The sequence below is a fragment of the Coturnix japonica genome, chromosome Z (assembly GCF_001577835.2).
Source record: "Coturnix japonica isolate 7356 chromosome Z, Coturnix japonica 2.1, whole genome shotgun sequence".
Classification (NCBI taxonomy): Eukaryota; Metazoa; Chordata; class Aves; order Galliformes; family Phasianidae; genus Coturnix; species Coturnix japonica.
The window spans coordinates 33454640-33480924 of record NC_029547.1 but is presented as its reverse complement, the minus strand read 5'-3'; the positions used below and the strand labels follow the sequence as shown (position 1 = coordinate 33480924).

Genomic DNA, 26285 nt, shown 5'->3' with positions numbered 1-26285 from the left:
AGGAACAAATGCCTGCAGTTTAGAAAAGCTCTAAAGAATTTAAAGTTTTCTGAGCTAAATGTAGAAGGACTGTGGAACTACATTATCCATGATTTTTACAGATATAGAACGTCATCAAAAGAGACAGGGTTCTTTTTTTAGCACACAGAAGCTGAGAATTTTTGTTTTTCCTACAATGCTATTTCCTATACATAGTAGTTTAACATCTTCCCAACACTCTCCTTGACATTCAAGAACAGACACTGCAAAGTGGAGCAGAATGAGTACAGAAGGCCTGCAGAGTAGGGTAGATATGGGCAGCACTATGAGGGAACCATAAGGCATTGTGGTGATAAATATTGTGAGTCACTTAGTGGAGGCTGCCTGTGCTCAACATCATTTCAACACCCTGTGTAGTCTGCCATAATTTCCATAGTGCTAATGTTACAGCATATGAAACTGCCATGCTGATCTTCCCCAGTATTGGCATCGTACTGTGAATTACCACATCCAAGTTTCTAAAGCACTTTGAGATCCCAGAATACAGGTGCCAGATGAGTGAAAAAGATCAGATTGTATGGGTTTTATTTTTTTATATTTTATTTTTTTCAGAGTATAACTCAAATCTTACTTTGCTTCCAGTGCCAGTGCAATGATGCCTGCAGCCATTGGTGCAGAGGCTGAGGTTCCAGTATGGCTGTCTGTGCAACGCTGCCTCAGGTCTGTGGTAATCTGGAAGAAATTGAATGTGTGAAATTTAGAACATAGCTTCAGAAATCAGAACAGGTTTCGTTCGCTCAAATGAGCTGCACATGTGGAGGGTATTTACTTCTTTCATTGCAAAGGAAAAAAAAGGTTGTCTGAATACATGACATCGTATGTCCACGCTCTACTCCGATCTCTAAGTCCTTTGTGAACTTGAAAACTGTATTGCACTGAAAACACTAGTTAGTATCTGTTCTTTTCACAGCAAGATCAACAAAAATACCAGCAAATCAGAAAAATGCATGGGGTTTTATAACAGCACAGTTAGAACTCTGCCCTTATATTTGCATTTTCCACCATCCAAGAACCTCAAAGTGCTTTACAAACAGAAATGAACTAAAGTTCACAAAGTCCCCATCACAGAATGCTCAGGTGCATTTTATATACTGTAAAAACAAGGTACAGAGATGTTAACTTGGTTGCTTGCTGTTACACTTCGAATATATAATGGTATATGTTTCTGCTCATGCAAACTCCCGTGATTAACAAATGGACCTTTTTTTATTGTTTATGCAATAATTTACATGAAATTAAGAAGAAATCGATTTGAAAATCCTGTTGTCACAAATTTGTGTTAGTAACCAACTGCCAATTAGTTATTTGTAGCTTTTATACTTATATATAAAAATATAAATATATATACATATATATTTATATAAATATATAAATAATTATTATACATTATTATATATTATATTATATATATTTATGAATATATAAATAATTATATATATATATAAGGTTACTTATATACTTTTATACGTAACCTAATTGGATGTATGAAACCATATAAAGCAGGTATGTCCAACTCACAGCCCACAGTCCACATGGGTCCTGTCACTGCCCACTGTCCTTTGCCATCATGATGGCAACTCTGCCTGCAGAGTGGCCCCAACCATCCCCAGGCACACATGCATTGCTCACAGCCACCAAACACTGGTGCATGATCATCAATGCCTGGGTTGAAACCAGGGCACAGGGAGGGCACAGTGCAGTGCTAACTCAAGTGATGGCAAATAATTGTATGCATTTTCAGTCAATTTAAGTACACTGCCTGCAATCAAATACTCATCCCAAAGAAAAATCTATTCACATCTCTCTACTGGACTTTTTATAAGCCCTCTCTTATCAGAGAAAAATATCCCTTACTTCACAATTGCACTTCATTACATTAGTGCTTTTTGGCAGTATGCACATTGGTGAACAACTGTTTTTAAGGACGAAGGCTTTATTAAGGATTAAGTAAAATTTCTCCAAAAATCTCTGATGAACACCTTGACAGCTCACAAAGAATTGCTGCCACTGCCAGGAATCTTTTTTGTCCTATTAACATCTTGCATAAAAGTATATTTATTCTTGAAATAACTGCTTCCACTATCAGCTACAAGCTAAACCCCACAAATACAATATTATAATTATTTGTCTCTTCCCTTCTATGAACTGTGCATTAATTTATACAATGAAAATCAAGTGGAAAACCTGTACAAACACAGATTCCACAAATGTCCTGACAGTATTAAGAAAAGAAACTGCAGCAGGAACAGACCTAACACCAGGTTACCTATATGTGCAAACAAAAGAAGTGATTTTGCAGCTGAGATTAACATGACTAAGGATTACAGAGTGACTTTCAAGCTTCATATGTACTTTTTGAGAACAACTCTCAATGTAGCGGCAGGGAGTATAAGAGAGGCCAGGAACAGGGGCAGAAAAAAACTCACTAGCACATTTTTGTCTCTTCTGCATTCACTGTGGCAGGAGCTGTCTAACTCTTCCCCTACATAAACTGGTGCAGCAGGCTTGTTCCTTAGGACACAGAAGGATAACAAAGCCTAAAAGAGCTCAGGCAGGGAACTATCACAATTACTTTCCCTTAAGGGACATCCTCTCCGTACAGTGATAATTGTGCTATCTATGTTTCTGATCCTGTGGAATACCATGCTTCCAGAGCTTTTTATTGTCCTGTAGCTACAGATATCAGGAATAATAAAACCATGACACCTCTTTATTCAGCAGTGTTGTCTCAAGCTGCAAGCAGGTGTTGTGGCAGCAGCTTGAACTACAATCCCTTATCTCTTTCTTTCACTGAGTAAATATTTCAACAGAAAATGTGTAAAGAAAGCTCCTTAAGTGAAAATCCCATTTGAGACATTTCAAAGGGAAGTTACAGACAGGAGCTGAAATGCTTAGGTGTAAATTACCTCCAAGAACTAAGGCATATTTTTCAGCACTGTGGGTTCACTGTCAGAGAAGCATTGTATCTACCTTGAGAAAGAGTACAGGACCGCCAGCAAGTGAGAAACCTTCAAAGAAGAAAAACAGTGCTCCAAATTCCTAAACCACACAAGGGCAACATCATTAATCACAATAAAAGGATATAATACTTGACAGTACCAGAAAGCTTCCATTAGCATATACTAGCTGTTATTCTCTTCAATAGGATTGAGAGAAACAGGAATTTTTGAATCTGTCATCCAGTACAACATTTATATGCTTCAACAATCATCATAACAACTGCTGACTTACGAAAATGCTGGTGAAACTATCCAAGATAATCCTATACAACACTTCTAGGATCTTAAGGTATATCTACTTCTAGCTCTTCTTAAACTAGATTTGATGGAGAACAATGAATTTGGTGGAAGACAGTGACTGTGGTACTGGCCTAGTTAAATGAACACAAAATTAACCATCTAGGACAGACCCTAGTGAAAGGCAGGCAGAAATTCTAACAACTGCAATTTAATAGAGTAGTGTTAGCTGCCATATATAGAAATCCAACAGCTTTCAGAAAAGACATTGATTCTCTAAAGAGCATACCCAAGGCACACAGTAAATTCATATAAGCAACTTGTCCTGAAGAGATAAGGAGATGCCATTTCTGTACAGTCATTATTAAGACTGCAACAACAGTCTTCCCAAAGTTTTACCAGCTGAGAGACTAATGTGTAAGGTAAAAAATGGGATATTCCCAGTAAAGAAAATGCTCACTCTTCCTAAGTCTATTTCTTGTTATTTCAAATTTCATGACATGAGCTGTCTGAACTGACTAAACTGATTTTTACTGCTACAGTTCCTCAGGATGTGTTGTTTTCTATGAACTCATGTCCCTAGAAGCAACAGGCATTTAACAAAAATCTTCAGTTCCCTTTGTACAACTACACCTACACAAAGTAGATTGGTGTCATGATGTATCTTAATACTCTGAAAGAGTTTCTGAACAAGAGCAGGTTTTTACTTGTGTTTTAAGGAATGACAGTCTTTTGCTTTTGTTTGTTTCAATTTCTGCTTAAGGCAAAGGCAAGTCATCAAGGCAGGAGTATGCCTTCAGGAAAGAAACTCAGGAGATGACACGGCATTTTTTAGAAAATAAAGTAGGAGAAACAGAAATAGGGAATTTAATTTCAGAAGGTAAGTCACGTAATATGTTTGTATATTATATTTGTGTGTCAGTTTCAGCTGGGAGAGAGTTGTTTTTCTTCATGCAGCGTCTGATACACTGCTGTTTTGGTTTTAGGAGAAAATCAGTGTTGGTAACACACCGACCTCTTACTTGTTGAGCAGTGCTGTACAGAGTGAAGGATGTTCTAGTTTTCTCAGCTCCTCCTACTGTCATGCTTGCAAGGGGTCTGGAGGGGCACAAGGAGCTGGGAGAGAACAGTCAGGCCAGCTGACCCTAACTAGCCAAAGAGATTTTTCAAATCATGTGTCATTATGAGGAAGGAAAGTTAGAAAAAATGGGAGCATGTGCAGCATGTTAATGCTTGGGAACTGGCTGGGCATCAGTTGGTGGATGGTGAGCAATTGTTTATGCATTGCTTATTATAAATGGATATAAATATAATTATCATAAATATTATCCTTTTTTTCCTCTACCTTTTCTTTATCTCAGAAAATAGTTTTTATTTCAAACCATGAGTTCTACTTTGTGTTTTTTTGGGGTGAGCAAAGGACTGTGCAGTGCAAAGCTGCCTTTAGGGTTAAACCACAGCACTGAGGGACTTTCACATGTCTACCAGTGCTTTAAGATATCATTTAGAAAAAAACATACTAGGAAATGTGATTCATTTGTGCAACGTCTGGTAAATGAAAGGCCAATATGGACTTAAATAGTACTAGACATACTAGTTACACAGTCCAGAGCTGAGAAGCTGTATTCCCAGTGTTGTTCCCAATGTTGCACTCAAAATAGCAGAGACAAGAATAAAAGAAAACATACTTTTGCAATCATATATTGCTATCACTAATGCTGCACTGTCTCTGTTATGAGGAATAACTGATACATGGAAGTAGATTTTCAGAGAATTTACCTTATGAACATTTGCCTTTGTCCCAGAGTGTAAACTTCTACACCTGTGGCTATGCCTGTACTTTGCAGCTGCTCTTGAAAACAGCAAAAATTAATTCTAATCCTTCTCTTGAGGAGTCTCTAAAATGCACACATCAAATCTGCATCTGTGCTATGTCTGTAACATATTTGTATGCTATAGGAATGTTAATGCTAAAATATAATTTAATATAAATTTGGTGCACTGTGAAGTCAAGCACATTTTGATTATCTTACCTGAGAAACAAGGAACTCATAAAATATGCTGATACCACTGTGTGTCTGAGAGTTTCTATCAGCTCAAATTATTTCAGACCAGAATGTGCTGCATTTACTTTAGTTTTGTCAGCAAAAGTCAATTTAAAAAGCCCCCCCCCCCTCTCCCCTCATGCAAATCAGAGTTGTGTTAATGAAAGCGTGTTATTATTTACTAATCTGTGATGGTATAAGTTTGAAAGAAACCTCCTAAAATTATGCTGTATCCCCTATTTGGGACAAGTAATTACAAGAACATGTAGTAATGACAAAAGGAAAAAACCCATCTTTAGGTTGTGATAAAAGTGGGAGTGATTCTTTTAATTGGTAGTAAAGTGATAATTTTTATAAGAATTTTAATATATTTCCTTCTAGACATCACAATGAGTGCCTAACATTTGGTGCCTGTTTATGCGCCATATAATACATGCTGCATATATTAGAAAAATAGAAAAAAACAACAAACGTTTTTTAATATACGTTTTAAGCTGGAGGACTCCAAGGAAAAACACAAAGGAACTCCAGAATCTGACACTATAAAATGGATTGCAGCCATGCATATTTCTGCACTACAGCTCTGCAGTATGTCATGATATCTGGATTTGTTCTGAGTTATATGACAATAAATAAGAATGGATTATATAAACTTTGAAAGTAAATCCCATGTTGAGTGACTTCTGATTTACTTCAGTATTATATACTGTTCTCCCATTTTAGATACAAGTCTCACTCTCACAAACCAATCAGATGTTCCTTGATCAAACATTGTTACTCTTTCTGTGTAATGGCATGAAGGTGAGCTTTGAATGGTTAATCGCATATGGAATTATATGCATAAATGAGTTTAGAGAATCATTTCCAACAATAATCTTTCTATTATCCTTCTTTCTTCTATACTTCCATTACTATTTTTCACTTCAACCTGTAAGCATTTTGCACTAAAGTGTTAAGATTATCTCTGACAGAAAGAGCAACAATCCAAACAAAATGTATGATGTGATGCAGTGGGAATAAGCAAGAGTGACAGACAGGTGAGAGCAAAGCCCACGTATCCATGAGGGTGCATGCTGAAAAAAAATTCTCAGTATTCTTAGTTTGAGGGGTTTCCTCCACAATTTCACATCTTCTCTCACTTGGCAGTAGTGTAACAGAAGCACACAGTCATTACCTTTATAGATGTAGACACAGCACAAATGTTTAATGCATACACCAAGCAGCTCTGCTTTGCCACTGAAAATGTAAGGAAGGCAAAAAGGCTTGTCTGGCTTTGTATGCCAAGCACTAGCAGTGTAATGTCCGCAGATGGAACTTCTGTGCGTTTCAGAAGTCAGCAGACAATACAGTATTGGAAAAAGAGTCTTGGATGGAATATGTGCAGTATAATATTCAAGCATTTGTGGTCAGTGAAGATTATGGCAAACAGCACTGAAGTAGCTTTACACAAGAGTAGACAGGGTGCAAGTTAAGATCCAGTAAATAAAGGATCAACAGACTGAGGTTAATTCTTATGGCTGCTCAGCATGCTTATGTTTTAACCCTTCACTGTGCACAATGACATGTTTTGTAGTAATAGTCAAAACTTGGTATATGTAATTGACTGTATCCCAAAGGAACAGAGGATGTGATTAGAAAAAGTACATAAGGAACTGATGGATTTCAGTTAAAAGTTAATAGCACTTTAAAGTAAATGGATATTTCACTGAATGTCCTCCTTTCAGTAAAATAAACTAGATGAAGTTTTCAGTGCATACAAGAACAATAAGTCATCTTTCTATTTATAGTTATTTCAAATAGCAAGTTTAAATCAGAATTTTGGAAGCACCAAAGAGTTTTACAAGAGCTGGAAAGGCAACATGTTATACTGTACTGTTTGATTTTACTAAGTCTTTGAACTCTGGAGATGTTCCAGAAGATTGAAGGAAAACCAGAACTATGTCAATATTTTGAAAGAGTGAGCAGTATTGCCCTAAAAATTCCATCTTCTTGCCAAGTTTTATCTGGTATAAAACAACTGATGCAAGATTTAAACTGATTGTTAATTAATTCATTCAACACTAACGTATTTAACTGTGAATGACATAGGCTGCTGGAAAAAAATAAGCTTGCCCAACTGCTGCACTTATTTTGTTCTGGTCAGCACATTGGTTGAAAGTAGAATAGTCAGAATTCTTCAAGGCATATTATGTGATGCTACACATTAAAACAATTTTGGAAATGATTTAAGAGATGATACTATACATAGATTTAACATAAAATTATTACTAGGACTATAAATGTAGCACATTTAAGAACTCATATATGCATATACATGCTTTAAAGTACATATTCTACGTTGTTTCTTATCTGGCATGCTAAGATTTGGTTCTTGCCCTTATCATGACACAAAGCTTGGTGAAAACACCAACATTGTTTGATAAATGCTGCATCCATACAAACATCAGAGAAAGTGATGATGAGGACCAGTCTACAGTGAAGCTGAACTAGTACCACTGGTGTCAAATAGTGTGAGAAAGAGACCATAACTACCTTCTCACCTGTGCCCCATGCAGCAAATCTGAAAAAGAGAGGCAGCAGCTCTGAAAGTGACTTACACACAGTGATGGACATGTAATGTTAACAATGAGGCTTATAGTTCCCAGTGAGATTTACTGTATAAATACAGGAGAATTGAGGTGGCAATCACAGATGCACATTTCCAAGTGCATCTGTGCATCTAGCAAAGGTGGAGGAATGTCCAGAGGAGGTCTGTAGTGCTCCTGCTGTAGAAATCAGTTGTCCGGTTCTCTCCAAAATTTTCAGTTTCCCTCAGGATAGCTGACATAGAATCACAGAATCATAGAATGATTTGGGTGGGAAGGGACCTTTCAAGTCATGTAGTTCCAACTCCCAGCTACAGGCAAGGACACCTCCCACTAGACTGGGTTTCTCCAAGTCCCATCCAGCTTGGCCTTGAATGCATCCAGGGAGGGGGCATCCATAACCTCACTGGGCTACCTATTTCATTGTCTCACCACCCTCACAGTAAAGAATATCTTCCTAATACCTAAATCTACCCTGTTCCTGCTGAAAGCCATTTCTCCACATCCTGTCACTACATGCCCTTATAAACAGTCCCTCCCCAGCTTTCCTGTAGGCCCCATTCAGGTGCTAGAAGGCCACTATAACGTCCCCCCAGCGCCTTTTCTTCTAGGGGCTGAAGAGCCGCAGCTCTCTCAGCCTGTCTTTATAGGGGAGGTTCTCCAGCCCTCTGATCATCTTCATGGCTCTCCTCTGGACTTGCTCCAACAACTTCATCTCCTCCTTGTTTTTGGGGGATCCAGAACTGGATGGGGTACTCCAGATGGGGTCTCCCGAGACCAGAGAAGGGAGGCAGAATCACGTGCCTTGACCTGCTGGTCACTCTTCTTTTGATGCAACCCAAAATATGATTGGCCTTCTGTGATGCATGTACATATTGCCAGCTCATTCTGAATCTCTCATCAATCAGCACTCTCAAATTATTCTCCTCAGGGCTGCTCTGAAGCCATTCTTTGCCCAATAGCAATGCAGTTTTACCCGGTCAAGCGAATGATTAGAGGCGTTGGGGCCGAAACGATCTCAACCTATTCTCAAACTTTCAATGGGTAAGACGCCCGGCTCGCTGGCGTGGAGCCGGGCCACTTTTGGTAAGCAGGACTAATGCTATGGAATGAAATGAAAGCGAGCTTAATGTGCTCTATGCTAGTGTTCATCAGAGCACACAGAAGTTGCTGGTTGATCTAGACAGTCACAGGACAATGACCACAGAAGTCATAACCTGTTAAGGAGTTTATATCAACTCACATGTCAAATCAAATAACCCTGAAAATGTTTGGTGCCATTGTTGGTGATGTGGAGCCATGCAGGCTACGCCGCGACGAGTAGGAGGGCCGCTGCGGTGCGCCTGGAAGCCTGGGGCGCGGGCCCGGGTGGAGCCGCCGCAGGTGCAGATCTTGGTGGTAGTAGCAACTATTCAAACGAGAGCTTTGAAGGCCGAAGTGGAGAAGGGTTCCATGTGAACAGCAGTTGAAGTGGATCCTTTGCAAAAGGCAAGTGCTGGTCTAAAGGAACTGGTGATGGCCTCTGTTTCCCTCAGCCAACCAAAAGGGAATCAGATTCAGATCTCCCAGTCTGGAGCAGAAGAGACAGGTGGCCAGGGGCACCCAGTGCATTAACACAAACTGTTCTGGAGGTGCTGCTGATAGCCATGTGGAGAACTCTCTCCTTTTGTTTATTTAGCTTTTTTGCAAAGGCTGGACAGACTGGAATGTGTTTGCCCCAGTGAGGGGTCCACGCCTTGGAAGGTGTTGTAATAAAAAAAATGAATTTTATTTTGGCTGATGATACAAAGCTGGGAGGAGCAGCTGACACATCAGAACATTGTGCTGCCATTCTGCAAGAGCAGGACTGGCTGAATAGCTAAGCAGAGAGAAACCTTATGAGTCAACAAGGGCGTACAGTCCTATACCTGGGGAGTAATAACCACACACATATATAAAGATAGGGGCTGACCTGACCTGCCAGAAAGGAGGTCTATGGATAACGAGCAGGGTGTCTTGGTGGACATCAGGCTGACCAAGAGAAGGCAGTGGGCCCACATGGCCAAGAAGGGCAGTGGTATCCAGGGGTGCATTAACGAAAGTGTAAGCAACAAGTTAAGGGAGGTTATCCTCCCCCTCTACTTTGCCCTGGTGGGGTTTTATCTGAAAGACTGTGTCCAGTTTGGGATCTTCAGTTCAAGAAAGACAGGAAAATAATGGGGAGTCTGGCCAAGGGCTACAAAGATGATTAGGGTCCTGGAAGAGTACCTCTTGTGTGGATAAAGGCTGAGAGACCTGGGAGAGTTCAGATTGGAGAAGGGAAGACTAAGAGGGGATTTTGGCAATGCTTACAGATATCTTAAGGGCTGGGGTCAGATGGATGGGGTCAGGCTCTTCAGTGGTGCCCAGTAATAGAAAAAGGGACAACAGACACAAACTGAAACACAAGAAATTCCAACTGAACATAAAGAAAAACTTCTTTACTGTAAAGCTGACACAGCACTGGAGCAGACTACCGAGAGAGGTTACAGAATCTCCTCCTCTGAAGAGGAAACTTGCCTGATGCTTTCCTGTGCAACCAACTGTAGGAACTTGCTTTCATCATAGTATCATAGTCTCGTGCGGGTTGGAAGGGACCTTAGAGATCATCGAGTCCAACCCCCGGGATTGCTTGCGGCACTTCTACCACTTGCGCTACAGGGGGGATTCGAACTCCGGGCCCCAGTGTTGCAAGGCGGCATCCTTAACCACTGTGCCACCAGAGGCATTGAATTCGATGATCTCCACAGGTCCCTTCCAAGACCTACAATTCTGTGATTCTGTTCCTAAGAAAACATGCTTTACACAGAATGATGCAAGAAGCTTAACTTCATTTTTAAAGATGGAACTAATAGTGCTATTCTTTCTAAAAGAAAGATGTCAAATGCCTGAAAATTGAAGCAAGCTAGAGATCAGGCAGCAAATTTTTTAGATGATAATGCATAATTAGGACTACCTACTCCAGATCTGAGTGGATGTTTTGTATTTTGAATAAAAGATTAGGCATATTTGTAAAAATTACTGATCAACTGACCGCAACTATTGCATTTGAAGGAATCAGGGAAGTTCTACAGACTTGGATATGCAAGAAGTCAAACCTGGAGAGTCACAATGGTCTCTGTTGACTTTACATAATATTAGTCTCACTTACAAGTATGTAAGTTTGTGAAGGTCTTTTAAAGGGCAGTAAAAGGAATTTAACCACAGAAGTGAGAACCACTAGGAAACAGAGTAATTCCTTTATTATTGTTATTTATCAAGGAGAATAAAAAACATGCCAGGAACAGAAGATAAGGTTTCTGTGGAGAGAAGTAAAGAACAGAAAAATTACTGGAACGAAGAGGTACCTCAGAATAAGACAAAAATTAGATCATCTGAAAATAAGGAAGAATCCAAGAAGGCATGGCCAGCATCCCAGAATCCTGAAAGTCAAAGCAGACACTAATAAAAAAATAACTGCAAGAATTTTAACTCTTCACTGACACCAAGAGAGGTACGTGCAAACAACCAAAAGAAGGTAATGTTAGACCAGTACTTCAGAGAACATCGGAGGGGGGGATAAAAACCTAAAAATGACAACGAAAAAAGACACCTCGTTTTTTAGGTATGAAGAAATGAAAATGTATACTATACCCTAGAATTAACAAGCTAGGAATAAGACAATACCAAAAAACCTAATTAATAATTACACAAGGGTAAATGGATAAGTATATTGAAAGCACTGAATCTGAAAAAGCAGATAATATTAACAAACCAGATTAAAAGTAATACAATGGTTTAAAAGGCTGAAAGGATTGGTATACTGATCACTGAAAGGTATATCTATTGCATTCAATATTTAAAATGCAAATTTACCATACTGTACAAATTTTAATGTTAGAACAATTTCTGAGTTTCCATCTAAGATAAGAACATAAATGAAAGTGGATGCACAGTCTATTCAGGAATGGGATGACAAGCAGCACAGGAAAGATGATCACCAAGTTTAATTGTTTACAGAATAGACCAGCTACTAGGAGCAGGCAGCAATTTGAACCTATGTGCAGTTGTGCAGTTTTTGTACAATAATAAGAAGCACACACAACTATTAGGGAGCAACCAACAGAGGGTTATAAAGATGGTTAAGGGTCTAGATGACAAGATGTACAAGGAGAGGCCCAAGTTCCTGGGTCTGTTCAGGCCAGAGCAGGGCAGGCTGAGGAATGCCTGATGGCAGATGCAGCTCCTCACAGGGAGCAGAGGGGCAGCGTTGAGTTCTGCTTTGTGTGACAGTGACAGGGCCCGGGGGAACGGCAAGGAACTGTGCTAGGGGAGGGGCAGCTGGGGGTTAGGGACAGGGTCTGCACCAGCGGGTGGCCAAACATTAGTACAAGCTTCTCAGGGCTGTGGTCATGGCACCAAGCCGCAGGAGTTCAAGAAGCTCTTGGACAGTACTCTCAGAAATATGGTTTGATTTTGGATGGTCCTTGTGGAGCCAGGAGCTGGAGTTGATATTTGTGGGTCCCTTACAACTCAAGCCATTCTACAACTGTAATTTTGTGCTTCTAGTAATTGAGTGTCAATGAATGTAAGAGAAGAATGATGCTGTATTCAAAGAAATCTGAGAAAACAGACTGGCAGGTAAGAATGCCTACAAATAATATGTATGTTATGCATATATGAGTATTATTAACATAAGTTTAAAAACTAATGATAACTGAATTAAAAAAAAAAGAAAGAAGGATGTGTTCTTAGGCCCATTTGGTTTCCAGATATTGGTAATGAAACAAATTGTTTTGGTGTCAATAGCAATAGGATTCTTGAAAGCACCACTGAGAGCTGGCAGCAGATAACTAAGTGGAAAAGTCTACTATGAACCAGATATACCTGCACTGCTTCAGGCTGCAACTTACAGCTTGCTTTCAAACTACCAGATTTGGAACTGAAAGTATGGTGAGAGCCACTATCTAAAGTACTGGATGAAGTCAAACTTTCCATATCTATTTTGCCCTAAAGCAACCTATTATTTAGTATAAATCAGCTACTTCTCTTTCCCTCCCTAAAAGGCTTTGGGCAACATTTAGATCAGTATACAACAAAAGAAAAACAAAAAACATACTATTTTCCTGTCGTAGGATTCTCCACTGCTGTATGTTGTTGCTAGCGTGGAAGCACATTCTTCCAGGTACCATGGCTTCTTCCCGCTTTCTGCTGTGCTGCTGATGGAGATAGTGTAGATGCTATTGGTGTAGCCATCACAGGAGCAGTGGTCTCGACTCCTTCCACCATTTCCAGATGCCCAAACAAAGACTGACCCTAAGCCTCTTCGTCCCTGTTTGGAAATAGCAGAAAAGATCTGAATAATAATTCTTCCCCATCACATGTTTAATAAGCAGGCATTTGTCCACAAAATATATCTAATATGAGAAAGACACTAAAACAAGCTATCTTACTGAGAAGAACCTGAAATAAAAACAAGATTTAGCAGAATTGAGAATTAGACATAAATATAATTCAGAAAATAAGTAGGATGAACACAGCTTTAGAAACAAGTTTTCTACAGTGCCAATTTGTTGCTCAACACCTACACTGTGCTGCCTTATTAAAAAATATGTGCTGAAAACTCAGAGAAGATATTAAAACATACTGAGTTGAAACAGGAAAAGAATCACAGAATCGTAGGGGTTGGAAGGGACCTCCAGAGATCATCGAGTCCAACCCCCCTGCCAAAGCAGGTTCCCTACACCAGGTCGCACAGGCAGGCATCCAGGCAGGTCTTGAATATCTCCAGAGAAGGAGACTCTGGACAGCCTGTTCAAGTGCTCTGTCACCCTCACCATAAAGAAGTTCTAGCACACATTCATGTGGAACTTCCTATGCTCCAGTTTTTGACCGTTTCCCCTTGTCCTGTCTCCACACACTGCTGAAAAGAGTCTGAACTCCCCACTTTGCCCCACACACCTCAGATCTTTATAGACCCGGATCAGGTCCCGTCCCAGTCTTCTTTTCTCCAAGCTAAACAGAGCCAGTTCACTTAGCCTTTCTTCACAGGGGAGATGCTCCAGGCCCTTCGCCATCTTTGTGGCCCTCCACTGGACTCCTTCCAAGAGATCCCTGTCTTTCTTGCACTGGGGAGCCCAGAACAAGGCATGATACTCCAGATGAGGCCTTACCAGCACAGAGTAGAGGGGGAGGATCACCTCCCTCAACCTGCTGGCCACACTCTTTTTAATGCACCCCAGAATGCCATTGGCTTTTTTGGCCATGAGAGCACACTGCTGGCTCATGGCCAACCTGTTGTCCACCAGGACACCCAGGACCCATAGCACACTTGAAACTAAAACTCTTTGTAACACAAACATTTCCTGGTTTATATTTGTACCTTTCATGCTGGTGAATTAAATTTTAAACTTGTTTGATTAGGCTACAAACTGCTACCTTCTTTCATAGGACATTCTGTCAAGCAAAGGAATATCCTTCTAAGTAACAAAGTAACATTTTCATTTAAATTTCATTTCTGTGTAACACATCACACAATATCTACCTCGGTTGTTTAAGTGGTAGGCCCATCTCTGTGCACGATACATTCATGTTTTATGGCATATAACATAACTTCCTGTGCACAATTGATGACTTGGTCATGTTGTTTGTTTAGACAGAGCGAAATTGTGTACCACAAATAAAATAAAGTCAACTGTAGGACATCCACTAGGTCAGCCTTAAACAATTACCAATTCAGAGATTAATTTAATCCGTATTTACAGAGAGGCTTCATTATGGCATTTTGTGATGAGAACCTACATCAATGTAAGACAAAAACCCCTCACAGTTCACAATCCAAGCTTGAGTTCTCAACTGTTGATGAATTCCATTTTGTGAGTTTAATAAAAGTAAAGAACCTGGAAAGACTCTTCTCTCCAGCAAAATATGTTAAATATCAAATTCTCCTGGCTAGTGTTTACATAAGGTTATGTCTCTAAAATGCAACTTCTCATTAAAAAAACATTTCAAGCGGAGAAAAAAATTCCAGGGTGCCAAGTTAAATGTATTATGAAATCCACATTCTCCAGACAATATCAGCCTGACCAGCTGAGAAATGTAACTATTTCAACTTCTTTCTTTTCCTTTAATTGATCTTTACTACTACATGGATCAAATGATGCAAAATAGCACCATTTTTACTGTTTTAAAGAAAAGCTTTCTAAAGTGTTCTATTCCCATAGCTCCCTTTTCCTACATAATGAGCTCCTGAGAAATCAAAACCCATTTTGCTTTGGGGTTCTTGTTCTGCCTGCATCTTTTAGCTGGAAGATTTTGATTCAGAACCGTCTGAAGTCAGTGGTATGTGCTTTGAAACCGCACAAGGCAGGAACCAGTTTGCAAACCAGTTCTCTTTCATTCTACTGTCTAGTCATCTCCCTTTTAATATCTTTACTTCATTTAATACTCCATCCTGAAAACATCTGATGACATGAGTCTGAGAAGTGAGAAACAGTTTATGTATATTTACTGATTTATGAGGACTGCTCCAAAGGTAATGCCTACTATTTTATTATGTCTGTTCATGACATCAAAGGTGGATGTTGGTGGTATTGCAGTAGAGGTTGAACGTCCCCATCAATATCCCATTACACTTTGTTGTCATGCAACAAATGCCAGCAGAAGGGCAGTCTGACAAAACAGAATTTGACAGAGAAGTGCTTATGAGGCAAAGACATGTCATGGAATTCCTCCCCAGTGTAGAAAAAATTGCAGCCATTGACATTCACTGACATTTGGTGAACACTTCTCAAGACTAAATGGGGGATGTGAACATGGTTGTGGGTGGTGCATTTCAGCAGTAGTGACAGCGACATGTATCACCTCTACTTGTGCAGATAATTACAAGTACAGAATGCAGGCTCTTGTTTATTGCTGTTAAAAATGCATGGCTAATGGCGGTGACTATGTTGAAAACTAGTGTTTTGCAGCTGCAAATTTGCTCTATCAAACACTATTATTGTACTGTTTTTGTTGCAACTTCCATGGAAATAAATAGGAGGCAATACTTCTGGAGTGACCTACATATTATCCCAGCAGTCCAGGGAGACAGAAATTAGGGCCCTCTGTTTATCTGTAGAAAATGGAAAGGAGGTTTTTACTAACAACAGACTGCTGTTTCTCTACACTTTTATCTGAACCTTCTTGATTTTTACTGGTTTTGCTTCAAATTGCTCCCATCACCTCTTGCAATTAGCTAACAGTATTTTGCAGCAGTACTTCATTATTTGCTTTCATTTTGTCTCCTCAACAGTAGTTTTGGCTTGTCTGTCAATTGTGACATCCATTCTGGGGGTCACGTACAGAATCTTTGTTGTTTTTTTGTTGTTTTTTTTTCTGATCAGCCTCAGCTGGTTTTGGCTGATAAGTCTGCAGACAAAAGTATAACATGATTTGTCCCACTCGTGCAAAAAAAAACAAAACAAAAAACAAACCACAAACATTTCATTGCAGGGCAATGTTTGTTTGTTTGTTTTCTTGAACAACTAATAACATGTATTTATTACAAACTGATGTCACCTGTAAACATATTAGGTATCGACATCTATGTCACTGCAGTAAAAAGTACCAGGTTCACTCACTAATGGAAAAGGGTATTTACTAGTACACAGAAAGGATCACCATTCCCTAGCACACTGCGCCACTGAACATCTTTTCACAGAAAACAGCATTACCTACAGTGCAGAAAACATGCTAAATATCTCACTCTTAAAAGGCATTTGGCAAAGCAAACAGCAACCTCCTCAAGACTAAATTTGACGTGACCAAAATAATATATCAAGTAAATAAGTTCTGGTTTACATTTACTGTCTATTGTTAAACTGCAATTGGTTTCCTCCTTCTCCATGTTTCCAAACACCCCACTTTAATTCAATAGACCCAGTCATGCTCAGGAAATTATAAACCTGCTAGTAACTATACCAAACAAGTAATTAGAGCAACAGCATCAGCTGTCCTACTGTATGTGAATGCCTTTCCCAATTAGTCTCCTTTCAATACATGAAGTTAAATAACATTTGAAGTATGTTACAAAGTTAAGATAAACATACATGTAATGCACTCTGCAGATTTTACTGTTTGTCTAAATCTATCATCTGTCATCTGCCAGATGCCCAAGGGTGTCAAGATGAAAAGTCAAGCCTTAAGCTGCCAAAGAAGCCATTTATTACTGAAAAGCAAAGGTGCATTTACAGACCATATGGGTACAACTTGGATGAAGCTAAAACAGCTAGAGAACTGTAGCAGAGGTATGGAGGGTGGAAAGGGTGCAGAGCAAACTACACTCAGTGCTTCTCCCATGTTGTTAAAAATTGCCTCTCTCCTTAGGCTGTGTTGTGCCTGCTCTATAATTTGCAGCAGTAGCTACCAATTCCCTCTTACAGACTCTGCAAGGTTTGTAACTGCACTTTTGCATTTCAGTGAACCACACCATTATGAAATGGTCTCCTTTTGTTTTGTCTGTTCTCTTACATTGCTTAAAATGCCAGATGACTAAAATAATAATAATAATAATAAAAAAAATAAAAATCACATGATCCATTTTGAAATGAAGTGTTTCACAGACATCTAAGACTTGCTACTGATCTACTGACTTAGTCCAATTTTCTAGCACATTTCTTGGGCAATGTTAGTGTTCTCCACATGCAGCTGACTGGAAATGAAATGGACTCATGTCATTGATAAAAAGAGCCCAAGGCAAAGACTGCACCTGCAAAAGCACAGCACAAGAACTGCAGGGAATTCCCATTTTTTTTTCCTGCTAGTTCCTCCTTTTCCTTGGTCAGCAAGTTGCAAGGAGGTAACTGATATAAAAGCTTTTTCTTTTCTTTTCTTCTTTTTTTTTTTTCTTTCTTTCTTTTTTTCTTTTTTTTTTTTTTTTTTTTTTTTTTCCCCCAATTCAACAGCACGGAAGGGTCAGTCTGCCAAGAACCAGAGCCAGTATGAACATTTTTGTAATGACATCTGCAGAATTTCCTAACACTATTAAAAGAACATCCACCACTCCAAGTGCATGTGTGTGTATATGTATGTGTATACCTATAAAACACATCTCTCTGACTGAATGCCTTACTGGTACTGGCATGTACCATTGCAAGATTGAGGCCTTTACACTTCAGTCTAAGGACGACCAGCAGGCCACATATCTGCATACGGTTTCCAGCATGCTTCCATCTAATAAAAACAGTTTCCATCTACAAGCTGCAGTTTGAGCCAGTAAAGCAAGATTTATTCACGCTGTTTTACAAAGTTTAGACTGGCCATTCATTCACTGCTTTACAATTCAAGCTGCCTTAATCCAGCTTTCAGATTCTGATGTTTTCCTGCCATGATGTAGGGCAGGAACTGAACACCCCATCAGCCCTCCCTGTTATATGGTGAGTTTTTCTGTCTTCATGGAAGCGATCTAATTTACCAATGGAGAAGGTAAGTTAGAAGGAGCAGAGGACAGAAATGCTGAACTCAGAGTAATTAGAGGTATGGGAGCTGCAGCCAGTGAGAGATAAATTGGCAGCAGTATGTTAGAAACCCTACAATCACAAGCACAAAACACATCATGCAACTAAATAATGAAGAGAACCTTATCCATGGCTAGCATCTAAACATTTAATTTCCCCTGCTTTCAGTAGTATTGTTCTACAATTACTTAATGCCTACAATAACAAAAACTACTGCTGGGAAGTGAGATTGATCCTGATGTGGAAGCACAAAGAAGTAAGCCCATGGTAAGAACTCTTCCTTAAAAACAAATTCCTTAAGTGGAAATGCTTGTAACTGAAGTTCTAGAACATAGGTCAGCTCTCTGGGGACCTAAAAAAAACAAGTATGCAGGCATGGTTTTCAGTGCAGTCACCATAGGGATAGGCATCACAGAACACAGCATCCTGAGAAATGCACTTGTAAGAGACAACATCTCCTTGCTGCCAGCTTCCAAGGATTTCTGCACAGTATGGGAGCTGGATATCACTGCCTTGTGCAGAGTCAAAGTACTGCCAATCTGCTGAGTGGCAACATTTTTCTGTTGAGAAGCAGCATCTCCCAGCTCCCACTGAGTTTCTACCAGCACACTTAACCTCTAATTTGGAAATGAAAAATACAGTCTGGCACACCATGCTTAAAAACTATCTGGCTCTTCTGTAGTCTGCGAAGCACTCTCACTCTGAAGCAGGCATCTCTCCAGCAGAGATAACAGCAAGCTGAGAGCCCTAGGCAAAAACTTTGAAGTCCTATCAAAATACAGTCAAACAGATTATTTCTTATTCCATTCTATTTGATAGCCTCTCTGGCTATCAAGAAGAGGAAGAAAAAAGACCATAAACAAAAGGAGAAAAATCAGAGGCCATGAATTCTGCTAAGGTATGCATGCTTTCAGGAAAATTCACATTTGGGTATCGATTCAATAAAATGTATTCCTATAATCTCTATGACAATATGAGTGGTAAACCTAGCAGGTGGACATAAATAAAAAATATATACTTAAGGAAATGCTTGAACGTTAGTCCCATGTTTGTGTAATAGCATTCCTGTTTTTCTTGTTAGAGAAACTACAAAGTGAAGGAAGAATTTCCTAGGTCTGGAACAAGCATATGTGCAATATTCATACCACGCAAAAGCCTATCACTTAAAACAAGAAGCAATTAACTTAACTTGTTGAAAAGGTAAGTTGCTAATGCAACTAAACCTCTTGAGTACTTCTAAACCAATTTTTTATAGAGAAAAAATAATCACAACAAAATGTATTTTATTAACTAACATGATCTGACACTTTTACAATACTGAAGCACGAAAATACTTCAATGTGTGCACTAAAGAGAATGTATTGAATAACCTCAAGCATCTATGCAATAACACAGTAATTACTGGGATATATCAGTGGAACATTGCAACATGTATCCTTGCATGTCATGGATTTTTTATTTTACTCTTCACTAGAACAACAGCTTAAACAGCTCCAAGTTATTCCCCACAGAGCTATAATTAGTGCTTAAAGTGCAACCAAAAGAAGTGTTGGCTGAAACCTGAAATCTGAACCTGTGGAATGTTGGAATGAATTTCCCATTTTCCTAAACAAAATAGAGCCAGCTACAAGGCTGCATGAATCACAGTTTTGGTTTAAGCTATCTCCTTATCATTATTACTATTATTGTTGCTGATATAGTTCCTGGGGTAAAGCGAGTTGCAAATTATGAACACTTGTGACCAAACAAGAGCTAGGTTTTCCAGGATTTCTGTTACATGAGGAGTCTCTAGTTAGTGACAGGGAGAATTGTCTCTACATATTAAGCCAAAGAACCAGCACCATGTAAGAAAGGTTCTGTGTTAGGACTAGATAACAGATAGATCTCACATGCAAACACTCAGTCATGACCTAGGCAGTTCTCACTACTTTTACACTGCCATTTGTCTAAACCCTATGGAGAGGAGGTAATACTTATCAGATCCACGTAACTGTTGTTTCAATCATTACTTCAGCTCTCCCTTATAGCAGATTTCAGACGTCTACAGAACTTTTGAGGTATTTTCTGGAAATACTGTTCTTTTAAGCAGGTGAACAAAAAATAAAGCTGCATCACGCCTACCTCTGCAGTCTGAGGACTGTGGTAATGGCTTTGGGCAGCTCATTTCCTAGCAGCATTTCTTTAGAAAGTAGAAACAAACTCAGCGCACAGTCACAGCCCTTATGGTTTTGTACCTTAAACTTATGTCAAACTCTACACAAACACAAACACAAACACACACACACACACACAATATTTATGTTTTCCCACATGACACAAAGAATTGCATAGATTTTGCTGTTGTTCAGCTCCTTATAAGAGGAAAGGAAATAAGCCCACATAAGATAACTAGTTTAACATTTCATAAATGCACTCTTCAAAATGCACATACTTCAAGTATATGGAAAGAGATTCATTTTACCAAAGCTGTTTTTGAGTATTGGCATTCAAAACTATGATTTATCTCACACTGTGAATGCTGTGGGTTTTCATGTTCAGCTGCATCACCTGTTCCAGGTAGAGCTTGCAAAACCAGAGGATACTTTGCACAACTAGTCCAAAAGCTGTAATGCTGTTCTGGCTTGCTACAACAGTTTCCATACATGTGTGAGAATGGATGAGGTAACTAAACAGTTTTGGTTTCCAGTACACTTTGTGACATTGTAAGGAAACTGGACATTTTGAGGTATATTTTCCTGTAACTTTCAATCCAAATTTTCCTGCCCTTTAGGACATGTATATTCCAGTGAATGTAATGTAAGAACATTTCTGGTACATTATTTCTTCTTTTGCATATTCTTTTTTTCATACTACACACATTGACTACCTGTAAAAAAGCTCAATGCCTATGCAAAGCAAAGGAGAGGAATTGTAAGATTAGTTTTGTTTGTGTATTTCCAAATGAAAATAAAATGCATAATCTCATAATTCACCCAGGCATTACTGAGCCCAAATTGTTTAATTTACTAAAAAGTGGTATCACTAACTCTGTGTTGACTGAATGCTGGAAGTTGCCAACTAGGTGCAAACTAGCTAGATCAAAGAAATATTATTAGCTTAATGATATGCCGATCTTATCACTTAACCTGATTTTGATAGGCAGTCTCAGATAGGAGAAAACTAAATCACATCAAGTATAAATCATGTTTGCAAAAGCATTGAAGTGTACTAACATATACATACAAGACACATGTAATGAAATGAAGTCTGTAGGTAACACATGCACGATGAACAAATTCTTGGAAAGCACTGACTCTGAAAGGGAGCTTAGGGTCATGGCAGATAACCAGCTGGCTACGAGCTTCCCTAAAACTTTGTCTGATTGCTGGATCTCTAAGCAGAATGAATATAAGTATGTGAAGGAAACAGGGAAACCATACTACCCCTGTGCAGAGGAGCTATAACTTCTGTTCCCCACACTTAAAGTTATGCTGGGAAGCAGAAAGAGTTTCAGAAAAGAACTATAGGAATGAACTGTGGTTTGAAAATCATGAATAACAGAAGGAAACGGAATATATAAAATATTATTGGTCAAAGCTTTATAAAGGATTTTGAGGAGCGGAGTCAATGTGAGTTAAAATGCAATGTTCTCTTTGTTTTGGAATCCAGATATATCTGTTAACTTACTTTATGCAGATAAACAAATTAGAACCAGTCTATCTGGTTTCTATAGAAACAAGTAATGGACCCTCAAAAAATCAATGATGAAATAAAAGAAAATGAAGGTTAATGTAACAGCAAAGTGAAGGTGGAAATGGCTGTACTGAATGGGCTGTGCTGCAGGGCTCATAGGGATTAAGAAAATTGCATGAGTAGAATATTATAATGTTGTAACAAAGATATTAAGTAATTTGGAGATTAATAAAAATGTTAATGAATCTACTAATTATTGTTGTAATTCAAGAAAAGAATTCAAGTGGAAGTATATGGAGAGAAGCATCACTGATGATCAGGGAGATGGACAGTTTGGATTTTAAAAGTGAGAGTGTTTTGTGTAGCACAGCAAAATAAAGGCTTAGAGAGGATACAATTGTGGACTATAAATATATCAGAATTTTAAAAAAGATATGAGAAAAGCTATTTAAGTGAAAGTATAGTTTTGGCACAGCAACAAAGAGGCAAACACGGCATGTGGGTAAATCTGGCTTAATTTAGATTATATAATAACTTAGAAAAAAGTCTAAAAAATAGATTAGTCTTGGCTGTGAAAATGTTTTGCAACAGAAACAGGGGAATTTTTTTCTCAATCATTTTAAAATAGAAATTGCTGAACATATTTACAAGACAAGATGCCTGCGATAGCAGAGAACTGTACTGGATGACTTACATGGTCATTTCCTGCCTTATGTCCCTATGCTCCAACTTAATTTATTTGAGAGATCACTTGGCCAAAATGAATAATTACTTACAGGTGGAGATTTTTAACACCATAATACGCACAATAAACACAACAGCAATGGGACTGTGCAGTGGAAAGGAAACTAACAAACTTAAATGAGCAATAAGACACTGATTTTTAATATTGAAGGTAGTTAGTGATTTCCACAGCTGTGGATGCAACAGATTTCAGACAAGGCAAGCACTTACACGTACACAATTCCTCAGATAAAAAGTGAATCAAGAAAATGGGGATGTTGTTGCAATAATAATTTGATGAAATTTTGCAGATCTGGCTTTACTACGAAGGCTGGGACTCGTAACTGACTTTTCTTTAGTTAGAAATATGAGTATTTCTATCCAACAGTACCGTGTTTCAGGATGTCAGAAAGCAGAATAGCAATATTAAAACTCAACACCACTTTTCCAATTTTCCTATATAGTCAATTCCCAACTACCGTACAAAAACACCGGAAGTTTAACTTTGTATGTTAAAGATAACACGATATCACATAAATCATCACAGATACTCTAGCCATACACAGCATATATATGCAAAGAATATATGCAATACACATAATTTATAAATGCCAGGACCTAGCATCAGGTTACATAAGCATACTGGATGCATTTCCCATGTCCTTAACCCAAGCACAGCATTAATTCTGACTTAATTTTCAGCAAGTAAGTTTTGACCAACTCATAAGAACTGTGCAGGAGCTCTTATGCGTGCAGAAGTGTGTGTGATCTGAGTTTAACATACACAACTACATGTTCTTTCAGTCACAAACTACAGACATGCAGGGTTACAAACATAACACATAGTTTAAAAAACACAGTATTAGCCTCTGTGCAGCACAATATTTTAACGCATAAAATGAAAACCACTTGGGAATTATTTTGTGACATTTGCTTAGAATTTTCTTTGCAGAAATTGCTATCTCTTATTTGTACCATTCAGTGCTCTAGCAAAACTGAATGGAAAAACTCCTCTTTGCATGTACACTGCATCATTTTTATAATGATGCAGAGATGTGAAGACAGGAGAAACCAAAAGCATTTTCCAATAAATTTAAAGGAAAAGTATACGTGACACAGCACTGGCAGCAAATTGTGTGAGCAATCTCTTTCAAATTTGAAGTAAAAGCATTTAGTAGTAGGAATAGTAATATTAAAATTGTGAACTTTTCTTTCTTTTTTCCTTTTGCCTCTCCTTCTGTTCCATTTTCTTCACTTTCTCTCCCATGCATCGAAGATGAGGCTTGTTTAGTGTCTGCAAAAGAGCCTTCTGCTCCCTGAAAACACTTTGAACACAACCTGCAGCCAAAGCTGGTGAAGCAAAAGAGATAAGAAGGGGCACTGATGATGGGAGGGAAGGCATCAAGCTGAGTTCTCCCAAGAGGTTCAGCCACACAGCATCTGATCATTAATGTCCATCAAACATTTTGGCTTGTGTCCAGCCTGCTAAACAGAATGGAGTCATGGCAATAAGATGAAGGCCCCTATGCTGATGCAGGCAGAAAGCCAAAACTTCCCATGTAGATTTCACTGCTTGTCTGCCCTCATAGGTTGTATCAGTGCCCTGCCACTTATTCGGACTACCCTATGAGTACTGCACAAAAAATAATGTTAAGCATGCAGCTGGTGAGATGCTGGGAGAATGGTTCCTCATAAACATAAGAAAAGGATCACCTTTTCCAGAAAATTGACCACAGAGTCTTCATCAAACAGCAGTGAGAGAACAAGTCTGAAATGCATTACTCTATCAATTACCTTTAATGGATCTAAATGAGAAGGCTTTGTTATATGAACATAAATGAACTAGTTCAAATTCTGTGTCCCAGAGTCAAGAATAAGAATGTGTCTCTACAGTGCTTACAGCATTGTGCTTATGGACTGTGATTTGCAAGCAGATGTCTAAAAATTCAGACACTTTGCTTTCATCTTTTTGAATTAAAAGAGAACTTTTGTATTCTCCCTTTTGTCTCAGATCCAGAAAAATCTGGTTACATGAATTGGCCACAGTCATGTTTTATCGTGCTATGCCTGTCCTTAACACAGGGTGAGATATGACACCTATTTTTTTTCTTGAATATGTCATTTTGGACATATGGCTCTTCATACTGCCACACTACATGTTTATAATGGAATTGTTTTTGTAATTATTACATCTACAACTTCTAATGCATAGTATTTACTACACAAGCTTCCAGAAATTTCCACTGTTATGAGTACACCATTTCCAAGAGAAGAACTTTGTCAGCCTGAAGCATAATACAAAGGCAGCTTTCATATTTGCACAGAAATTGTTTGATAGCAAAGTCTCCAGCGTGTCCATCTGAACTCAGGTATGCAAATTTGATGTAATTAAACAAAAAAAGGATGACAGAAAATAATGGTACTCAAGACAGGTTTAAAAATGGGCTTTCTTTTCTTTTACCTGGATTCTAGAAAGAATTTTGCAAGTATTTTTAATTTGAGGTTTAGGTTTTCATTTCATAAACTCAGTTACTACACAGTATACTTTCTCTAAATAGATTTGTCTTTTTCAACGTAGGGCATGTGGTGTCCCAGTGGAACTTCAAAGAAAAACTGTAGACTCATTTATCTTTGTTATTTCATGAGGGATTTGGAAGAAGTAAGCATACTAGCTCAGCAGATTTAAAAATAATAATGGTTCTAAAACACCTTACATGAGCTGTTAATTGGAATAACATGTGCTAAAGACAAACTATACATTTTTTTTCAAGGATCCCAAGGATCTCTCAGCAAGCAGTAAGAAGCTGTGGCTGGCTGTTGCATCCATTCACTTTTAATTGCTTAATACAGTTAAAAAAACCCAACAATTTAACCACATTCTAATCAAAGTTATTATCCACATCACTTATCATTTTCCTAATTAACCAAAGTATAATTTATTTTTCAAATTCTTTTAAAAAATCCTGACCTTTCTCTTGTCTGTTCTGCTTTTACAATAATATCCAGTTGTGTTTGTATTTGCACCATAAATGAACAGTATCAGTCTTGAATCTGTGTGTAGATCCGAGAAAAGATCCTAACAAATTTTTTTCTGTAACAGTGTTACTTCACAGCACAGACACTGCACGTAACACTCTTACCCAATTCAATATATCCAAAGGATAAAGGTCAAGAACAGTACACAGCGTAAAAGACATTTTTGTCTGCTTCTTTTTATTTGCACACTTATTGTGACTGCTTAGGGAAATGTGTGTTTGGCAGAGTATCTGGTCATTACCTTGGATAACGACCTGATTTTAGGAATATTCAAACAAAGGAATAATTTGTCTCCTCTTTGCCCATTTGCCTCATCTTTTAAAATGACACATCTTAGGACTGTGTAAAGAAATACAGAAAGTGTACTGAAAAGCATACTTGTGTGAACTTCATCCTGAAGTTATTTTTGGTGTGAGATCTAAGTCTTTTAAGAAATTGAAATTTACAACCTTTCAG

General features: G+C 38.5%; 1 protein-coding gene across 2 annotated transcripts in view; it reads right to left on the bottom strand.

Moving 5' to 3' along the window:
- Positions 1-26285, bottom strand: part of PCSK5 (proprotein convertase subtilisin/kexin type 5) — a 245172-nt gene that overhangs the window by 112866 nt on the left and 106021 nt on the right. For both annotated transcript variants that reach the window (XM_015849157.2, XM_015849159.2), the window contains exons 8-9: positions 13022-13234; positions 611-711 (exon numbers count right to left, since the gene is read on the bottom strand). In XM_015849157.2, coding sequence (XP_015704643.1) covers positions 611-711; positions 13022-13234 — 314 coding nt within the window. The remainder of the gene's footprint in view (positions 1-610; positions 712-13021; positions 13235-26285) is intronic.